This window comes from Hyalella azteca, unplaced genomic scaffold (assembly GCF_000764305.2).
Source record: "Hyalella azteca isolate HAZT.00-mixed unplaced genomic scaffold, Hazt_2.0.2 contig1249, whole genome shotgun sequence".
Classification (NCBI taxonomy): Eukaryota; Metazoa; Arthropoda; class Malacostraca; order Amphipoda; family Hyalellidae; genus Hyalella; species Hyalella azteca.
This window is the reverse complement of record NW_025931574.1, coordinates 18381-39542: the sequence shown is the minus strand read 5'-3', so window position 1 is coordinate 39542 and position 21162 is coordinate 18381. Positions and strand designations below refer to the sequence as shown.

The 21162-nt window shown below is 39.2% G+C and overlaps 1 protein-coding gene and 4 non-coding genes across 5 annotated transcripts; 2 read left to right on the top strand and 3 right to left on the bottom strand.

Annotated features, from left to right (window-relative positions):
• Nucleotides 1-1795: 1795 nt before the first annotated feature.
• On the bottom strand, nucleotides 1796-17083 carry LOC108680147 (PDZ domain-containing protein GIPC1-like). The gene is made up of 8 exons (XM_047881915.1): nucleotides 16868-17083; nucleotides 14641-14781; nucleotides 8318-8414; nucleotides 6328-6464; nucleotides 5391-5529; nucleotides 4805-4914; nucleotides 4237-4315; nucleotides 1796-3790 (listed from the first exon to the last, which is right to left on the bottom strand). The coding sequence occupies exons 1-8, from the start codon at nucleotides 17081-17083 to the stop codon at nucleotides 3627-3629; spliced, it is 1083 nt and encodes a 360-aa protein (XP_047737871.1). The 3' UTR covers nucleotides 1796-3626.
• On the bottom strand, nucleotides 10815-10887 carry Trnam-cau. Its single transcript has one exon. It is a non-coding gene; the product is annotated as a tRNA-Met (tRNA).
• Trnal-aag lies at nucleotides 11741-11822 on the top strand. Its single transcript has one exon. It is a non-coding gene; the product is annotated as a tRNA-Leu (tRNA).
• Nucleotides 11977-12048, bottom strand: Trnaq-cug. Its single transcript has one exon. It is a non-coding gene; the product is annotated as a tRNA-Gln (tRNA).
• Nucleotides 12437-12508, top strand: Trnaq-cug. The gene has a single exon. It is a non-coding gene; the product is annotated as a tRNA-Gln (tRNA).
• Nucleotides 17084-21162: the final 4079 nt, after the last annotated feature.

The window sequence follows — 21162 nt, the reverse complement described above, 5'->3', positions numbered from 1 at the left end:
GTGCCCTCTTTAGAGGGTAAAGCTTATGGGGAGGGGGAGATGAATTAGAGGGTAAAGCGAGTGGGGAGTGGGGAGGGGGCGATGAATATCCCCCCCCCCACGATAGGGGGAATTTCGCGTAATTTTTTTTTAATTGTAACGAATTCCCGAACCGGCATCATATATATTTTACACTAAAAAAATCGAAGGGCTATTCATTGTCCTGGGGCCGTATTATCAAAACTTCGTAAGTACTCAAAATCGACGTACGAGTGGCGTAAGTGCTGACTTTATGACGTAACTATAGAGGTGGTATTATCAAAACATTTGCGCGGGAAGATACGTAACGTAACTGTACGCCTGCTCGGAGATGTCGTAAGTGAAGTTCCCCACAAGTTTAGAGTGTCTGCTGAAGCGATAGGAAACTATTGATTTACTAGCAAGTAGCAACACCTTGACTTGTGATGGAATTTTGTCAATAATCCGACAGCGCGGATTATAAACGCATAGAATGATGGCTCTACTTGTGATGGCTCCACTACTTGATCGTGCAACATTTGTACGATCAAAATATGTGATCGTGCTAAACAGTGCTATTGGAAAAAAATTCAATTGAGTTAATGCCAGAAACTGATTTTTGTTTACCTTTTACGTTACGTTATATTTTACAAGCAAATGCATATTGCGTTATATTTTACAAGCGCAAAAGCAACTCTCAAGCTTTCGCGCCCAACTCTCATCATTCATTCCTTCTAGTCGGTACTTTATATCTCTTCCAACCATAATTTTTAGCTCCGTACACAGATTTCTTCTTCAACTCACGCTGTTTATTAAAAAGTGTTAACAACTATTTTAGAACGGCTTTTTCTGAGCCAACAAGGAGTAATACCGACAGACAGCATTCGATAGTCGATAGCATTAGCATCGAAGGCATCGATTCCCGCCATCGAAGTTCACAGAATGTAAACAAATCCGAAGCCTCTGATTGGTCAGTTGGCCAGATGGTTTTGATAGTACGCTTTTAGCTAAGCCTTACGTACGAATGTTTTGATAATGCCAAAATTAGGGTTTACTTACGTAACACGTAACTTTTTTGACGGAAGTACAAAAAGTTACGAAGTTTTGATAATGTGGCCCCTGGTAGCTCATCACTTCTTTGCGCGTAGCACTGATACGCCCGGTAGAACTGTGTCAGGGTGACCCAGCCAAGGGTAAAAATTACATCGTTATTTGGACAATTAAACAAGCAATCAAATGATCTTAATTAGCCTCTAATTATCTTGATTAATCTCAAATTATCTCAATGAACCTCAAATTATTTCAATTAATCGCAAATTAACTATCATCTTCACTTATTGAGGTATCACTTTTGTTTATTAACTTCATCATAGATTATGGCTTGAGGATTAATTAATTAGGTCAATAGTAAGATATATGATTTATTATTTATTGCTTTCATAATTGATTATTATTAAAACTTATCATCATTAAACGTAATAACTCTAATTACATACACACGATAAATTATCTCAACCTGATGAATAAAGATATTCTATATTCATACGTTAAAATTATACTCCTAGAGATGAGGGAAAAGTTCGAGAGGGGAAACTTGCGTGGGAAAAAATATAGTGGAAAAAACTTCAGTGAGAAAAAATAGAGTGGAAAAAACTTGAGTGAGAAAAAATTGAGTGAAAACTTGAGTGAGAAAAACTTAAGTGGAGAAAACTTGAGTGGGGAAAACTTGAGTGAGAAAAACTTGAGTGTGAAAACTTGAGTGAGAAAAAATAGAGTGAAAACTTGAGTGAGAAAAACTTAAGTGGAGAAAACTTGAGTGGGAAAAACTTGAGTGAGAAAAACTTAAACGGATAAAAGTTGAGTGATGGAAACATGAGTGGGAAGAACATGAGAGGGGACAACTTGAGAGCTGACAACCTCACAAGCAACTTAAGGGACGTAAACACGAAATATTTCATAAGTCATTAATTCCTAAAGGAATCAAAAATTATTTTCACGGTTCATAGTCATACCTTGAATATAGTGAAAATCAAAAGACCTAAAACTGATATAAATATATGATTTTTGTAGACAGTTTCCAGTACAAATAAGTATCAAACATTAACGATAATCAACTCGAGCTGTCTTTGGAGTTCAAATATAATACAAGTAAAATGTATAAAAAGTGATTAAGTGGGTATAATGTATACAATGTATAAAAAATTATTTGCTAGAATGTGAGTTTTGTTTGTCTAATAAACAATAAATTATGCATTGAAGTCTCTCTATGATTAATATAAATTAAATTCGATAAACCAAGACTCATTCGACCATAGCAAATATTGAAGGCACTTCTGAAACTTGGAAGTCGTGTTTTTGGCGCGGACAAATTGGACGATATATCGCACGTCAGCTCACACAAAGGCCGCCATCTTGCACCTCAGCTCACACAAAGGCCGCCATCTTGTATCTCAGATCATGCAAAGGCCGCCATCTTGCACGTCAGCTCACACGAAGGCCGCCATCTTACACCTCAGCTCACATAAAGGCCACCATCTTGTATCTCAGCTCACACAAAGGCCACCATCTTGCCCGTCAGCTCACACAAAGGCCGCCATCTTGTATCTCAGCTCATGCAAAGGCCGCCATCTTGCACCTCAGCTCACACAAAGGCTACAGTTTATATCATCATCCGAGAAGGATTTATTCTTCCGAGAAGGATTTAATTTACATCTTCTTCGGTGCAGATCATTATTCTCGATAGAAGGGCCGATCCTGATCGTTGATACCGAGGATATGGTCTTATATCCATCCTTGTCCTTAGTCTCATGTATAATATGTCCTTGGTCTCAGACCAGCCCAGCCCTTGGTCTCAGACTCACCCCCAGCCTTTAGTCTCAGACCCAGCCCTGTCATAGGTCTCAGAACTAGTCCTGCCCGTGGTCTCAGATCCATCATTGCTCATGGTCTAACAGTTCGTCTTGCCCCTGGTCTATGAACCATTCCTACCTATTTTGTAAGTCATCGATTTCCTATAGGTTTTAGAAACGACATGGATCGTTGAAAAGAAGACTTGGTCTAAAACCCTTCCTTTAATTACGTCCTAGACCTTTTATTGGTCGCTAGTTTTCCATGCCCTCCGTCTAAAGTCTTCTCAGCCCTCGACCTAAGACTTTCCCTGCATGGTCTTGGTCTAACGCTTACCCTCAACTTGGGCTAAAACGCTCTCTGCCCTTGATCTCAGAGCCAGCCCTACCCTCGGTCTTAGGACTAATAACCATTAACCAGTCAAGAAGCTAAAACTGAGGGCGCAGTCCTTGGCCTCAAGAGGCCACATTGAGCCCAAATGTGCGGCCTTGGGTCTCATGGGACCATCTTAAGCCCAAGGGCGCACTGCGCAGCCCGTGGTCTCAAGAGGCCATCTTGAGACCACGGGCGTATACCTTGTTCTCAAGAGGCCACCTTAAGCCTAAGGGCGCGGCCCTTAAGTTCATGCCACCACCTTAAGAACGAGGACGCGGCCTTAGGTCTCCAGAGGCCACCTTGAAACAAAGGGAGCGGCCCTTAAGCTCATGTGACCACCTTAAGAACGAGGACGCGGCCTTAGGTCTCCAGAGGCCACCTTGAAACAAAGGGCGCAGCCCTTAGACTCAGACCCTCTTCAAGCGGCCGCTCTTGGCGTCGGTGATGGCGCCCCACAACTCGAAGATGAAGTCGTCGTTGAAGCCGAAGCTCTCGAGGTCAGAGTCGTCGACGGCCTCAGCGAACTCCATCGTATTCTGCTTGCCCTGACCCAGGTCCCAGATCTGGGCAGCTGCAACCCAGTTATGGGTCAAATTGACACACTATTACAATAGAATCAGTAGTATACAATAATTATAATATATGATCTCCTTTGGTGGTGCGTGAAATGGCGAAAATTATAGCCAAGTTGCGTATAATATATTATATGAAATAGCATAGCATGGTGAACCATATTATGTTATAGTTTAAAATAGTATTGTTTCGTAGAATAATATAGCAGCGGTCGTTATCGTTGATACCGAGCCCACTCACCCAGGTCGTTATCGTTGATACTGAGCCCGCTCACCCAGGTCGTTATCGTTGATACCGAGCCCACTCACCCAGGTCGTTATCGTTGATACTGAGCCCACTCACCCAGGTCGTTATCGTTGATACTGAGCCCACTCACCCAGGTCGTTATCGTTGATACTGAGCCCACTCACCCAGGTCGTTATCGTTGATACCGAGCCCACTCACCCAGGTCGTTATCGTTGATACCGAGGAAGTTTTCAAGCAGGCTGTTGATTTTCTCGATGGCAACGGTCGCGTGGTCGTCCTGTGCACGTTGAATTCATCAGTTGAGGTGATGAATAATTCATGTGTATAATTCTGTATACAAGTCCATGTATAAATCTGTTACAATTCTATGTATAATTCTGTTACAACTCCATGTATAGATCTGTTACAATTCAGTGTATAATTCTGTATACAATTCCATGAGTAATTCTTTGTATGATTTAATGTATCATTTGGTGTTTATTGTTTCGTATAATTCTGTGTAAAATCCCGTGAATGAGTTAATATTGAATTCTATTAATAATTTTTATATTACTTTAGGAATATAAATGCCATAAGGTGCGAACGTTGAAACACCAACTAGGGGTCTAGGGTCAGACCCCATAATGGACCAGACCCCATAATGGGTCAGACCCTCATAATGGGTGAGACCCCATAATGGGTCAGACCTCATAATGGGTCAGACCCCATAATGGGTCAGACCTCATATAATGGGCCAGACCCCATAATGGACCAGACCCCGACTCACCACGTCCTCGACCTGGGCCTGCCCATTAGCCTTGAACCGCAGGGTCTGTTTGCCCGACCCCAGACCCTTCTTAGACCCCGAGCGCGGGTCACTGCGCGGCCCGATGTTTGCTGCACAAAATATTCATCATTATCTTCATTTTATCATTCAACTCACTATTAACTTATGCTTCACATATATCATTATCATTCAACTCACTATTAACTTATGCTTCACATCAATCATTATCATTCAACTTAACATTCATCATATGCTCCATCCTATTATTATCATTAGTTAAATATTCAAATAAATTCAGTATTCGTTTTTAACTTATATTATTATTGCATATGCGATATTGGTTGATATTATTTAAAACATTAATAAGACCAAATCCTCTGTTATTTTAATCTATACTAATAATTTTTTGCTTATATACTAGGGTTATAGCCGAGAGCATAGGGCATTGGCTAAGAGCTAATGGCTCCAGCGGGGGCTACGGGACTAAAGGCTAAGGGCTGGACTAAAGGCTAAGGGCTGGACTAAAGGCTAAGAGCTGGACTAAGGATAAGGACTAAGGGCTAAGAACTAAGGACTAAGGGCTCACCAAAGCCCGCCTTAAGAGGCTGGACGAGCCTCATGACGAAGCTGGCGCCCCTGGGGATCTCCTTGAGGAGCTTGGCGACCTCGAAGTGCCGGCGCCCCACCAGCGACGTGCCGTCGATGCGCTCGATGTGGTCGCCCACCTGACCACACGAAGTCGTAAGCTTACGATGTCTTAGGGTTACGATGTCGTAAGATTACGATGTCGTAAGGTTACGATGTCGTAAGGTTTCAATGTCATAAGGTTATGACGTCGTCAGGTTACGACGTCGTGAGATTGATTAAGACGTCGTAAGGTTAGTTTACGACATCGTAAGATTGCTTTACGACGTCGTTAGGTTTTGTTTTACGACGTCGTAATGTTACGACGTTGTAATGTTACGACATCGTCAGATTACGACGTTTTAAGGTTAGATTACGACGTCGTACGGTTACGGTGAAGTTAGTTTGCGAAGTCGTAAGGTTACGATATCGTCACATTACGACGTCGTCAGATTACGACGTCTTAAGGGTAGTTTACGACGTCGTAAGCGACGCAGCTTTCACCACCAGCCACTAGTGGACAAGTAACCATCACTATATGTAGTTTATCAAGCTCCTTGTTATCTCTGACGGGACCATTTAATTTGAATTTCATCTTGAATTCCGTATATAATTCCACTTTAATAAAACTTGACATAGTTTTAAGCATCCAGCTGAGCCAGCACACAGGTGATCGGGACCTATACATAACCTCGACATATTTACTTTATCTCGTGAAGAAATAGTCAGTATTAATCATTTTAAAAATACGAATACAAAATAGTCTGTATTATATAATTACAAAAATACGAAGCGGTCGGGGGTGACTGGCGGTGGCTATAACTTTTATCTTTGCTGATGTCATTTTAATATTGCTATCCACCACCACCACCATTACCACCATCACCACCACCACCCACCTCCACCACCAGCTTGAGCTTATCGATGACGGATCCCTCCTTTATCCTCTTGATGAAGGCGTAGCCTGCGCCGTTATCAGTGATGGTTAAGCCGAGCGCGTCCTCCGTCTTCACGATCTCCACCTCCTTGGCAACTCCTGTGGCATGTGGCAACATGTGGCATATGGCAACATGTGGCATGTGGCAACATGTGGCATGTGGCAACATGTGGCATGGAATTTAAAAGCAAAGAAAACGCCAAGCAAATTCACCATATCGACATTGAAAACGTTTCGGAGCCCAGCTCCATCATCAGTTCGACAATCTAAAAATTATTAAAATCATTTCATAAGTCAAAATTCTAAGACAGACATAAAACCTAAACAAGACCTAACATTATATAAAAAAACAGGACTCGATTGGAACAACTTATCCTAGGGGTCACGAAAAGAATAAAACTTCAGGGCGTAGCGATTCACAATTTCAAGATTATATGAACTAAAAGCAATATTGAGACACGGTTTTCGTTGTAGATATGTAGAGACTCCAAAATTCTCAAATCCGAGCAGCCAGAAGTGGAACCGAGTATCCTGAAATTACTCTCAGATACAGCCACGTCGCACTGTTCAGCATGGAGGCGCACGGAAGAATGAGGAGGCTTGGCGAGAGGCAAGTTAGAACGATAGCTCCTGCCACGGTGTTCAGAAACCCGGATGTAGAAGTTCCGCTACGTCATTCCAACGTACGCAGATGCGCAGCGCACATAACTGAACTCATGGATCAGGTTTGATCGCATCCGAGCAGGAAAACGTCCTTAATTATACCTGAAGAAAGAACCTATTTCGAAATTATTCACCAGCAAAACATGCAAATTTATATTCTGGAAATATTTCATAAATAAAACTATGTCCATGACTTCTGTTGTGCACGCTGTGCATCTGCGTACGTTGGAATGACGTCGCGTAACTTCTACATCCGGGTTTCTGAACACCGTGGCAGGAGCTATCGTTCTAACTTGCCTCTCGCCAAGCCTCCTCATTCTTCCGTGCGCCTCCATGCTGAACAGTGCGACGTGGCTGTATCTGAGAGTAATTTCAGGATACTCGGTTCCACTTCTGGCTGCTTAGATTTGAGAATTTTGGAGTCTCTACATATCTTCAAACGAAAACCGTGTCTCAATAATGCGTTAAGTTCATTTAATCTGGAAATAGTGAATCGCTAGGCTTTTATATTCTTGTCGTGACCCCTATGACTAATTTGTTCCAATCGAGTCCTGTTTTTTGATATAATGTTAGGTCTTGTTTAGGTTTTAGGTCTGTCTTTGAATTTTGACTTGTGAAATGATTTTATTCATTTTTAGTTTAGTCGAACTGATGATGGAGCTGGACTCCGAAACTTTTTCAATATCGTTTTCTTTGCTTTTAAATTCCTTGTGAACTTGCGATATATAAGTTAACTGATAATATAAGTATTTAAACATGTGGCATGTGGCAACATGAGGCAAGTGGAAACATGTGGCAAGTGGCAACATGTGGCATGTGTCAACATTTGGCGTGTGGCAACATGTGGCATGTATCAACATGTGGCGAAATATCAATAAATTAATTATAACTCAGCCCCAGGCCGGAGGCCCAGACCGCACCCAAGAGGTGAGTGAGGAGAGGAGGTGAGTGAGGGGGGGGAGAGAGGGGGTGCGAGAGGGGAGGAGGTGAGTGAGGGAAAAAAAGAGAACGTAGAAGGAAGATGGAAGAAGGATTAGGAATTAGGGAAGAAAATGAAGGAAAAGAACGCGAATAAGGAAACGGGAAGGAGGAGAGGGAAGGAAGGAAATTGGCAAGTCGAGAGGGAACGGGTAAAGGAAGGGTGAAGGGTGACCCACCTCTGGGTGCCTTGTGACCCACCTCTGGGTGACGGGTGACCCACCTCTGGGTGACGGGTGATCCACCTCTGAGTGACGGGTGACCCACCTCTGGGTGACGGGTGACCCACCTCTGGGTGACGGGTGACCCACCTTTCCTATGGGCGAATATGAAGTCGTCGAGACCGATCTGCCCCCCCAGCAAGTGAGTCATGTCGACCTTGTGCGTGTTGAGGGTACAGAACAGGATCTGGGGGCACAACATGGGTACATGGGTACGTGGGTACATGGGTACAAACATGGATACATGGGCAAAAACATGGGTACGTGGGTACAAACATGGGTACAAAGCTGCTGTCCAACATATATACATAGTAATAATAAGACGTTCGTTAATTAAATAAGGAAGTAGTTTCAATATATTAACGATTTTTCGAAAGTAACAACATTCATTTTCAAGTTACCGGAAGCATTGAATAAAAAAATTTTGATGGAAATAAGTACAAGTACATTCATTTTAAAATTTAAGAGAATTTAAAGTTAGTAATATATAGTAATACTTGCACTAGTTAATACACGTAACAATAAAATTTGGAACCGTGAAAATAATTCGGCAACAATTACACAATAAGAAAGCTTAGACAATGCTGGTGGCTTCCTCCAGCACAGTGGGAGTGACAGTCTTGTTGAGTTTGACGTTGTTAAGACTAAGATGAATTGCGATGAATTCAATAGGTACGAAGCCTATTGAATTTATCGACAATCTTTAGATGAATTTTATGTTTTTATCGATTGTAATGTTTTTATACCAGATCTGGTTGCTAGCTTGTCTCAGGTGGCAGGACAAACGGCCGCTCAATGTCATAGTTGTTACTTCGATTAATCCAATGCAATCCAAATAATGAATGTCTACAACCTTCTTTAAAATAAAATGTATTGATTACATGCACCAGATTCTTGAAGAACTCCCGTTGGTTTGAAGTGTCCGTTGCTGCGTGTTATAGTTCAGGGTTTGCGTGTTATAGTTCAAGGTTGTCATGGAGCCAGTTGAATTCAGTGCGGATATATAGAGATATTTATATAGAAATGGAGATATTCTTTCTATAGAATATAGAGATATTTATAGAAATAAATTATTTATATATAAATATAGAAAAATATTTATTTATGTTTATGTATATTTTAGAGCCATGAAAGCAGATGTGTTGCGCTGAATAAATAAATAAAAATTCATCCCGCTGGTATAACATATGGGTTTCACACAAATAATACAGACACACAAAAGTATACACATACGAACAAAAACACAAAGAAACACACAGGCAGCTCGATCAGAGCGGGAAGCCATACAACGCTCGCTGCAGGCGCTCGTATATCCTGAATAGCGAACACACGTTATTCAATTAATACAAAATTCACACACACATAAGAATACAAAGATATTTAGTACAACGTCTAAAAAATATCTATACATTCGATTAATACAGATTAATTGTCGTTGTATATTGTAGGATATTCGGTGTATAACGCACATGGTGTTACGTGCTGGTATAACACATGGTGTTATGTGCTGGTATAACACATGGTATGTGCTGGTATAACACATGGTGTTATGTGCTGGTATAACACATGGTGTTATGTGCTGGTATAACACATGGTGTTATGTGCTGGTATAACACATGGTATGTGCTGGTATAACACATGGTGTTATGTGCTGGTATAACACCAGCTGCTAACGCTCACAAGCGTGACGCATCTCACGGCCGTCATCGGAGCGCCACGCGTCATGAAGGCCGCGCATGTAACGCATGACGACACGCGACGCGTGTTACCAAATTAATTTAGTACGTAATTACGTACTTTATAGTTACAGGGGTTGAGGGGTTAAGTTACGGGGGGGGATTTATCGCAGGTTTCGATATGCAGGTGACATAACAAATAACATCACCATCATCATCATCCTCCTTTCACATATATACATCACCACTATACCACTATCGCCATCACTACCACCCGCACTCACCACCACCCGCACTCACCACCACCCGCACTCACCACCACCCGCACTCACCACCACCCGCATCACCACCACCACCACCACCACCACCACCACCACCGGCCGGCCATTTAACCTCATTAGTTTCATTGCTTCGCTTTGACTTAAAAAAAATTCAGCCCGCATCCTGCGAGCACTCAGAGAAATAAGTGAGTCTTTCCGTAAATAGTGACGCACTTTTTACCCTTGTGTGGATCATCCTGACCCAGTTTCGCTCGGCAAAAAGGCGTATCAGTGCTACGTGCGCTCATAAGTTTGATTCAAATTCTACAATATGATTCATTATTGTTCTGTGTTGACAGTAAGAATTAAACGCGGCTAATTAGAAGTCACATATAATATAATATAATATAATATAATATAATATAATATAACATAATATAATATAATATAAAGTAATACAACAATTATGTAAGTTAACCATGAGAACTGAATATACGTTACACGTCGTTAAACACGTACACACGACACTGCGACACGTGGTCAGGCACACACGTGAACGTGGCCATGCGTGAGATCGTGCAACTATTGTATTTATTAATTGATTAATAAGTCAACATATCAATGTATTGTATTGCGTAATTATTAAAACTTTGCCCCGGGTGAGGATCGAACTCACGGCCTTCAGATTATGAGACTGACGCGCTGCCTACTGCGCTACCGAGGCACTACTTATTGATGTACATATGCACTACTCGTAATTAATGCATCATATTGTCCAAATGCTGCGCTACCGAGGCACTACTTATTGTTGTACATATGCACTACTCGTAATTAATGGATCATATTGTCCAAATGCTGCGCTACCGAGGCACTACATATATATGTACATATGCACTACTCGTAATTAATGGATCATATTGTCCAAATGCTGACATACTTCTTTTATGTGACACTAGCAGAGAGCAAACGTATCATTGATACGTCATTAGGCCGGACTAAGATGGGTCAGGATGACTCATTATACGAAGGCGAAACGGACAAAGATTGACTCGTTTCTCCCAGTGCAGCCGCACGCCGCGTCTCGCTTCTTACAGTCACAGGTTTATCCGTTAGCAATAGTTTAATACAATTGTATTAGTTTATTCACTATTTAATAGATAATAATTCACTATTTAGTGGATATTTATTCACTATTTAGTGGATGTTTATTCACTATTTAGTGGATGTTTATTCACTATTTAGTGGATATTTTTTCACTATTTAGTGGATATTTATTCACTATTTAGTGGATATTTATTCACTATTTAGTGGATGTTTGTTCACTATTTAGTGGATGTTTATTCAAAATTTAATTTTAACATTTTACACCATAAAAACGGGTAGTATTGCCACCATTAGTATGGCGGGATGTCAGTACATTTTCTTTATATATAGTGCACGACGAGTGCAGCTTAAGAAACTAACTATTGCATTTCTAAACGAACAAATTTGTTCCTTTATAAAATAAATTCGTTACAAAAACAAATTCATTCCAACATGGAATGAATTCTAGCGAAGATGTGGTTGCCCTATGTCACGGTAGCGTGGCCGAGCGGTCTAAGGCGCTGGTTTAAGGCACCAGTCTCTCCGGAGGCGTGGGTTCGAATCCCACCGCTGCCAAAATTTTGTTGCTAAAAACAGAATTTTTATTTGTTGCACCCCGATGAAAACGAAGTCAGAGTTGTATACTAGCATGAGTTTAAGTCACGTCGGTTTAATGCTTATATTGCTTTGCAGCCCTCTAAATATTGTACGAAAATTGAAAAATCATTCTAGGTTCTACCGAGACTCGAACTCGGATTGTTGGATTCAGAGTCCAAAGTGCTAACCATTACACCATAGAACCGCTACCCAGAGCACCATTATAAGCATGATATTTTCGAATTCGATGAGAGGATTTTAAAGAAAGATAGTTAACTGCAAGAGAAAAGTGTGATGAATTTATTGTCTTGTCATGCTGTGGCGTGGCATCATAACCACACAATGACTATCATAGTAAGTTGGTGTTATACACAATCAATGTGGCGTAATGGTGATCATGGTAGCGGCTCTACACTCAGAAACGTTCATGTGTCGTATTGCCCACATAGTGACACACTTCTTTCACGCAGCATTGACACACCTTAATTTTTGTCGAGCCGAAGCGGGTCAGTATCACTCACAACAGAGGAAATAGTGCATATAGTGTCTCACGCATTCCTCTGAGTGTATGGTGTAATGATGAACACAATATCGGTTCTATGGTGTAATGGTTAGCACTTTGGACTCTGAATCCAACAATCCGAGTTCGAGTCTCGGTAGAACCTGAATCATTTTTCATCGTAGCCAAACAATATAATTAACTTATACATAATGCAATAATTATTCTACAAGAATTTCGTAGACTTATTTACATTTCAGAAGGTAAAAAAATCTTATAATTCGGCATTTACGAGCGCCCAGTAAAATTAAAATTACAAACGTTATGTATAGAAAATAATTAGTGTCCCTTGTGAATAATTATATAAATCGAAACGTTTGAATAATTGATTAATTCCACGTGTAGTTTTCAAGTAACCTTGGTGAAAGTTAAATAATGAATTAAATAAAAAGATATATGCAAATATCAGCATTAACTGCGGAATTTAATAGAGAAGTTGATCGTGAAAGATTTCTCTAAATAATCCAAAAATAATTCAAAATTTAAGGTCAATTTATTCAGATGAAGGAAATAAAAAAATAATTAATCAGATTATTCACGCAGCGATGCAGTTTTTGCCTCGAGTGGGTCATCCTGACACAGTTTGGCGCAGGTATAATTGTCGCGTATCAGTGCTACGGTGGCTCTTTCATATTGCTGTGGTTAAATGACGTGTCACTATATTGGGTTATTAATTAAGTGATAGATAATAAATATATAACCGCAATTAAAATAAATACAAGCATAGTAATTGTTCAATGGTAGATGGGGCTGTAATTTATGTTATATAATATTAGATGCAGTTGGTAACTAATAAAATAAGTATAATTATATTAAGATATATAGCAATATAGTAACGGTATGCCTGGAAAATAGGTGAGGATTTCATTTTTAATATTAATTAATACAATTAGTAAGCAATTAACAAATAATATAGAAGTTATCGTTAAAAAATAAATAGCAGCATAGTATCAATCTCTGGTGGTTGTGGAAAAGAACTTTCTCCAGAAAAGAATTTCCGGTCAGAAAACAACAGCCCCCGAAAAAGTACCTAATTAAAACAAAAGCTAGAAGCCGAAAATATAATAATTGAAGGAAAATGAAAAATAAAGAAATCTTATAAAAAAGTAATATAAGGTTCAAGACATAGAGAAAAGAAATTGCCAATGTCAAAGAAGAATTAGCTCAAATATTTTGAACAAGAACCGAAAAAAAACAGTTGAGGGCCGGAAGCAGAATTAGAAAAAAAGGAAAAAATAGTACAAGGTAAATAATGAGTAACTAATGAGTAATAATGAGTAAAAAATGAGTAATGAGAGGTGAAATAGACAATCTTGAAGAGGATGTAAAATGGATAATCCTGATGCGGAAGGAATTTGGACTTGTATTTCGGATAATCTAGAAGTGTGTAATCTAGAAATGAATTTATGAAGCCAGCAAACTGAAGCAAACAAAGGAAAGCCGCGCCGCCCGCAGCGTCCAAGAAGAAAGTCGAGCGCCTGTCCCTTGCGGTGATCTAGGCAGTGTCTAGGATCTAGGCAGTGTCTAGGGTCTAGGCAGTGTCTAGGGTCTAGGCAGTGTCTAGGAGCTAGGCAGTGTCTAGGGGCTAGGCAGTGTCTAGGGTCTAGGCAGTGTCTAGGGTCTAGGCAGTGTCTAGGGTCTAGCACATCACACTCTAGTGTCCCTCAGGTCAGCAGAGCGCGACTATCGCGACTCTATCCGTAGTTCCGGTCAGTGATGAACTATGCATATATAGCTCGTATATTTTCCTGATAGCGTGCATATATTTCTCGTATATATGCATATATCGCACAGTATTTGTATAGTTAGGCAGAAGTTTTTCTTTTATGCAAGTTTTATTAAAGACCAGAGCGTATTTCTTTTTAGTCTTCTCGATGCTGCAAACCAGGCTTTTTGCGGGATTTGAAAGTTCGAATATAAGGTTTCCAAATGACATTTTTTTTGACTTGACGACGTTTCGAATATTCCATATTCATTATCAAGTAAATTTGGAAACCTTAGATTCGAACTTTCAAATCCCGCAAAAAGCCTAGTTCGCAGCATCTAGAAAATTAATAAGAAAATCATTGATAAGAAATACGCTCTGGCCTTTAATAAAACTTGCATATAGCACAGTGTGTACAAGTATATGTACTTTATGTGCACCAATGTAGGAGCACACAACTTTCCTACATTTGTAGGTGGGTGGTTCTGCCTCACCGCCCTGCAGGTGGGTCGTGGCGACCCACTTATACTCACATCAGCTGCAGGGATCCCATAACAATCAGCAATCTTCTGGTAAAGCTCCTTGACGTTCGTGAAGCCTGAGATGATGCCGGTTGGTGAGCCGTGCGCCTGCTGGCAGTGGAACACAAGCTTCGGCTTCGTCACCTCACCAGCCTGGGGAAGACGGGGGATAATAATAATAATAATAATAGCGGTTTCAGCGTTTATTGAGCCGTAGGCCTGTCGCCGATTCTTAACATCGCAGAACATTCACAGCTCGCTGCGGTCTCAAACTCGCAACTCACGGCTACAATTCTGCTGTGCTTAACCGCCCGGCCTCCTCGCCGATTCTGACCAGAAACTGGCGCACAGAGCTGGGATCGTACCCGCGCCTCTCTGCGCCAATCTTGGTACTCTGAACTTTAATCACTAGGCCACCTTGCATATCAGGGGGGAAGAGTGATATTTACGCAGAAATAATACAGGTACTCACATCATTAGGCAACTTAAATCACAAGTTTACCACGAATGTAAAAGCAAAGACAACGCCGAGCAAGTTCATATCTTCAATGAAAACGTTTAAAGATCTGCAGCTCCACCATCAGCTCAAAAAACACGTAGAATATAAGTACAATAAGAAAAAAATAAAAAGATACAAGAGAATGGAACCTTAGTTTAAAAGCGAAATCAGAACATAAAAGCATATTGATTTAAAGTTTAAGGGGATAAGAACTATACGCATTACTGAGACAACCAAGGTTTCCGCTTGAAAATGCGTATCGATTCTAAAATTCTCAAGTCAGAACCGCCATAGGAGGATCATGGTAACTTGAAATCACTTTCAGGGCATCGTGCACAATTAGTCGCAATGTTCAGCGTTCTGGCGCAAGGCAGAATGAGGGTGTTTCTAAAGAGGCGTATTCGAACGACAGCTCCTGCCGCGGTGTTCGGAAATCTTGATGCGGAAGTTTCGTGACGTCATTCTAATGTCCGCTGATGCCCATCGCGCACAACTGTATTCGTGCACCAGATTAGATCGCATATCGAAGCAGGAATAACAGTCCTTCACCTGAAAGCTGAAGAAACTCGTACCCAAGCAGGCGGGTAAATGTCGGTTTGCGGTACACAGAAGTCTCAAAGCAACCGTTCGACCTAGTAACTTTGCAATCGAAAAGTGACACATGAAAATGGAAACCAGTTTCACTTTATGGTTAAAAGTAAACGGTCACTTTCAGACAGCTGTGTGACACAAACCGATATTTAATGGCAGCTGGGCATGAGTTTCTTCACCTTTTGTTCATTTCGCTTGAAATAAAAGTCTTTAAACTTTGATACGCTGTGGCTATAGAATTTGTTCCACCTTCTCTGATATGAATTTTGAATTTAAATTCATTCGTTATATGTTTAAACAGGGAGGGTTTCTATGCCCCCTTGTGTTACGAGTATAAATGGAAAATAATGCGTTTATAATGACTATACCGTATAATAGATATTCTGATTCGATCTAGCTGTTACTGATGTTGATAGTAAGTAAACTCTATTTATCCCCAATATTGGTATATTGAAAATTACTTAATGTATTTTCCCCTATTTAGGTATAGCTCGACTGAAACGATGTCCAGAGAATTGAAAATCCTATATTCTATTTAATATTTGACCTGATGATAAGGCTAATCTTCGAAAAGCTTTCGATGAAGATAAGGTGAACTTGCTTGGCGTTCTTTGCTTTTGAATTCCTAGAAAAATAATATTTAATACAAATAAAAATAAATTAAATGTCAGGAGGAACTATTGCTATTGATACAATAGAAAACAATTAGGAAGATACGACTGTACTGGGGTCCGGTTGGGGAGAAGGTAAATGAGTTCTTTTGAAGTTCTAGTGAAGATTATTATATAAATTATTGTTTATACAGGATTTATTATTATTTATAATAATATTATTAAAATAATATATTATTATTATTATTATTTTAAATAATATATTATTTATTTTTATATTGTTTATACAGATAAGTATCCTGTTGAATGAAGAAATTCAGGCATTCAATCAGAAATGTGATAATTAACCTAATCGATTGTTTTAGTGCGCTTCTGAATTTATATATAAATTAGATAAATTCTCATTAGCCAAACCAATTAAGTAACGGGAGTTATCATGACATTTATTGGTAAAATTTTATTCTGATTTAACAGAAACGAAACGGAATTTATTGAAAATAATTTCAATTTAAAATAATTCTTAACAGGAGACACCAACCTGAGGCGGGGGGAGGGCGGCTGTTTTCTTGGTGTTCTGTTGGCCATTGCTGCGTCCGTTTTGCTGTTGTTTTGGTTGTGATTTCTGTTGTTGAGTTTGTTGCTTTTGTTGTTGAGTTTGTTGCTTCTGTTGTTGTGTCTGTTGTTGGTCTGTTTGATCAGGTGGGGGGAGGGGGGAGGTCTCGGGTAGAGGTCTTCTAGGTTTAAACAGCGGCATGATTACCTAAACTAGATCAGTTTCCCCACAAAATTTAGTGAAATCAATGAAAAACTAGTGTAAAAATGAATATTTAGTTGAATTAATAAATATTAATTACAAATATCAATATTTAGCGGAGAATGAGACGAAGTTCTTTGAATATTTTCCGAAGTTTCGGGCGCGGGATTTCTAAACTAGTTCAGCTTGCGCTGAAAATCCAGTGAAAATAATGAATATGCAACGGGGATTTAGTAGAAGAAAGGAGATTTTTCCAATGCAAGTTTCTCAGAGTAGTTTGCTTCACAATCACATAAAATAAAATCTAGCAATTTGGAAATCAATATGTTACACAGTTTGAAATCATGTCACTATACTTCTTCTAGATGTATACGTTCACTATCACAATATTGAAAGTTCTGTCACGACTTCTCGACGCAGTCACTATTATTACATAGACGCTCTTCCACTTGCACAATACTTCTGAAATTTTAGAACCTTAATTAAGAAAAATAAATAAGTTAAAGAAAACATTACTTGTCATTCATGTTTAAACCATCAATTCCTCCAACAAGTCCTACAATTAATAAACAACCAGATCTCTTATAAAACAAGTACAAAACGTCCACTAAAAAGTTTCATGAAAGAAAAACAATTATATTATATATTACATTATATTATATATAGAAAAACATCAATTATATTGCGCCAAATCCACCAAACATTTCCATCACTTCTAGAAAAGCCGCGCCACAGTCAGAAAAATGTATAGGTTTTATTTATACCTATATTATATACCTATATTATAATACCATACCTATATTATAAATTTATTAAATGTATAGGTTTTATTGTCCAAATAAAGACACATTTTCTGCGGTAGCACTGCATCATGCGTCCTCTTCAGCGTCAAACTGAGTCAGGATTACTCATTTAAGTGCAGAAGTGCGTTGCCATTAAAGTCTCATTAATTCTTCTGATCGCACTATCCCACCATAACCACTTCATCACTTTTATAAAAGTAACACCAATATTTCACCAAACCATTACATCATAAAATTTACATTTTACATTGAACAAAATACATTTTTATTTTTATATATATATAAAAATATATACATTTAATATATATTTTTTTAAATATACATAAAATACATTTACATTGAATTTACATAAAAAACACCAAACCGCGGCCCCCAGTGTGGTGCAAGGCAGCAAGAGTGATGTCGCCTCCACAGTGCCGCCCCTGTGGCTTGCATCATCACTGTCATGTACTGATAATGATAACGGATACACATAGATAAGAGGTTAAGATAACTCTTATCAGGCATCATGACCCTCGGGAGCTGATAAGTCTTATCAGAACCACCCAGTGGCATCACGGACGCTGGTAACACTCACAGAAATACGTGGGATTTTATGCAATTAACGATGCAATTTTTTTTATTCTTCCATATAGCGATGCAAGGCCTGGCAATAAGTGCTATGGGCTGAAAGTGAGTCACTATTTGGTCAATAGAACACATTCATTTTTCTGTGTGAAGGCGATTACGCTAAGATAGTCTATTGTAAGTCATGATAATCTATAGCTATATTATCACCATCATTATAACGCATGTGATGATAAATATCAGACGTTGTTTAAAGTACATACAGTAACGCTATACGTGTATACAGTTACAGTTTACGCATGCCAGGTAGACTAACAAACTGTTAGTAACTGTATATAGAATGTTAGAGTTATAAACATCATATATATTACATATACTATATTTATACGCAAATTACGGAGTAATTATAAATATAGGAAAATTTTGCGGTGGACATGGACTGCTTTTAAAAAAGATTAATGTAATTATAATATAATTTTATTTTATACTATGACAACCTATAATTATTGTAATTAAAAATAAGATACGACAGAAACTGCGCGTATTTGCACGATATTATTATCTTAAGATTGCCAAAATTATAATTGTTAGTATTATTGCCAATAACAAAAAAGTATAATTAACTTATAGAGGAACAAAAATTTAGTTTATTAGTAATCCCATAATAAAAGTTTTAAATATGCCGGAACAAATACCTTGTTACACACATAAATTAAAGTTATACTACAATTAATAAGCGCTGGGAAATAGATTTACTATTGATATCTATTATAATAAATTAGTATAATTGTTGTGAAAATTACAACTAATTGACGTTTAAATTAGTTGTGTATTTCTCATCTCCGGCATCCACGCATACACGAACGAAGCGAGAGACACACGAATGAAGCGAAAGAACGAATGAAGCGAAAGACACACGAATGAAGCGAAAGACACACGAACGAAGCGAGAGTACGAATGAAGCGAGAGACACACGAATGAAGCGAAAGACACACGAATGAAGCGATACACACACGAACGGAGCGAGAGACACATGAATGAAGCGATACACACACGAACGGAGCGAGAGACACGCGAATAAAGCGTTACACACACGAACGAAGCGAGAGACACACGAATGAAGCGAGAGAAACACGAATGAAGCGAGAGAAACACGAATGAAGCGAGAGAAACACGAATGAAGCGAGAGACACACGAATGAATTGTCTACAGTTAATGTATTTGTCTACAGTTAATGTATCTGTCTACAGTTAATGTATTTGTCTACAGTTAATGTATCTGTCTACAGTTAATGTATCTGTCTACAGTTAATGCATCTGTCTAAAGTTAATGTATCTGTCTACAGTTAATGTATTTGTCTGGATGTAACTGATCACTTCCAAATATATTGGCTAAATAAAATAAATAGTTTCAGGTGCGCAGATCTAATGGGATATGTGCAATTGTTTAAATATCTTCCCTCTTAAATACCAGCAGATTTTAACGTCAAAACAAAAGAGAGCAGCTGACCTGGAACGCCGTCGCAGTGAAAGCAGGTTACCCACCACACAAAATTCCATGCTTCCGACCACGTTTTCACTTCACGTAAATAAATTTCATGAAGCAAGCCAGTCGACGAACCTCTCGGGTACGAACATTATACTATAATGAACGCGGCAAACGAATCAAATTTGTGAAATTTAAGAATTCTTTATAGGAAGCTATTACTGGAGAATAATCGTGAAATGCTAATTATTTTAATGCATAATTATAACGGGAAGATTGCGATTACCCGGAGTTGTTCGTAAACAAATGAGTTCACGCACGTGGTAAGAGGTTAGTGAACGAAACATGGAACGAAAGAATCGGAGTTCCGGTCCGTGTGTTGATTTTTAGTGACGTCGACCACGCTAGGCTGGAGAGCAGAAATCAGGCAACCGCATGCAATGGAGCTTTTGCAACTTCTTCTCAAAAACGGAGTTTTAAAACTAGAGAATAGTCTGAATAGATATCTAATTTATATTACCCAACACTAAATTAACCATGCTTCCCCATGATTTTATGCATTTTTGGCGTACAAGTATAATTAACAAAATCTATAACGCAATCGGGAAGAAAAACCACATAATGCACCTTCCGGCACAGCGACACAACCTCCCTCCGCCGTAGCGTAGTCTGCACTGACCGCTTAGAGAGGCTTGAGTTGACGAGACTCGCGGACCGCGGATCCACCTGCGACGTGACGTCACATGCAACATTTGCATAGAGTATGGATGCAAGAAATGTTTATTTGTAGTTCCCATCGAAAACTTGATCATTCATTTGCCGCACGCAAGCTAGTAGCAGCATATCGTTTCTCTTAGGGGGGCAGGTGTGTTGAAAGCTTGTGTATATGACTAGGTAATCAAAGTTTTGTTTTAAAATGCAGGGTAGAGTTGATAATGAAAGGACGATTCTCCTAAATTGAGTTGAATTAACCAGATTGTGGTAGAGTTGAATGTGAGTCAACCAAGATTGTCGCTCGAGTTAAGAAGCTCCTGGGAGCCTCGGATGGTAACTTTATGTAACAGCCTTACCTATATGTTAATTAATTAAAAAATATGATAAAAATATATGAAGTAATTTTGAATAGATATTTTTAGTTTAAAGATGCATTTGGCATATTTATCTGCCTTTTGCAGGGCCCTTAGACTGGGTGAAGGAAATATCAACTTCGTTTTATACATTTAT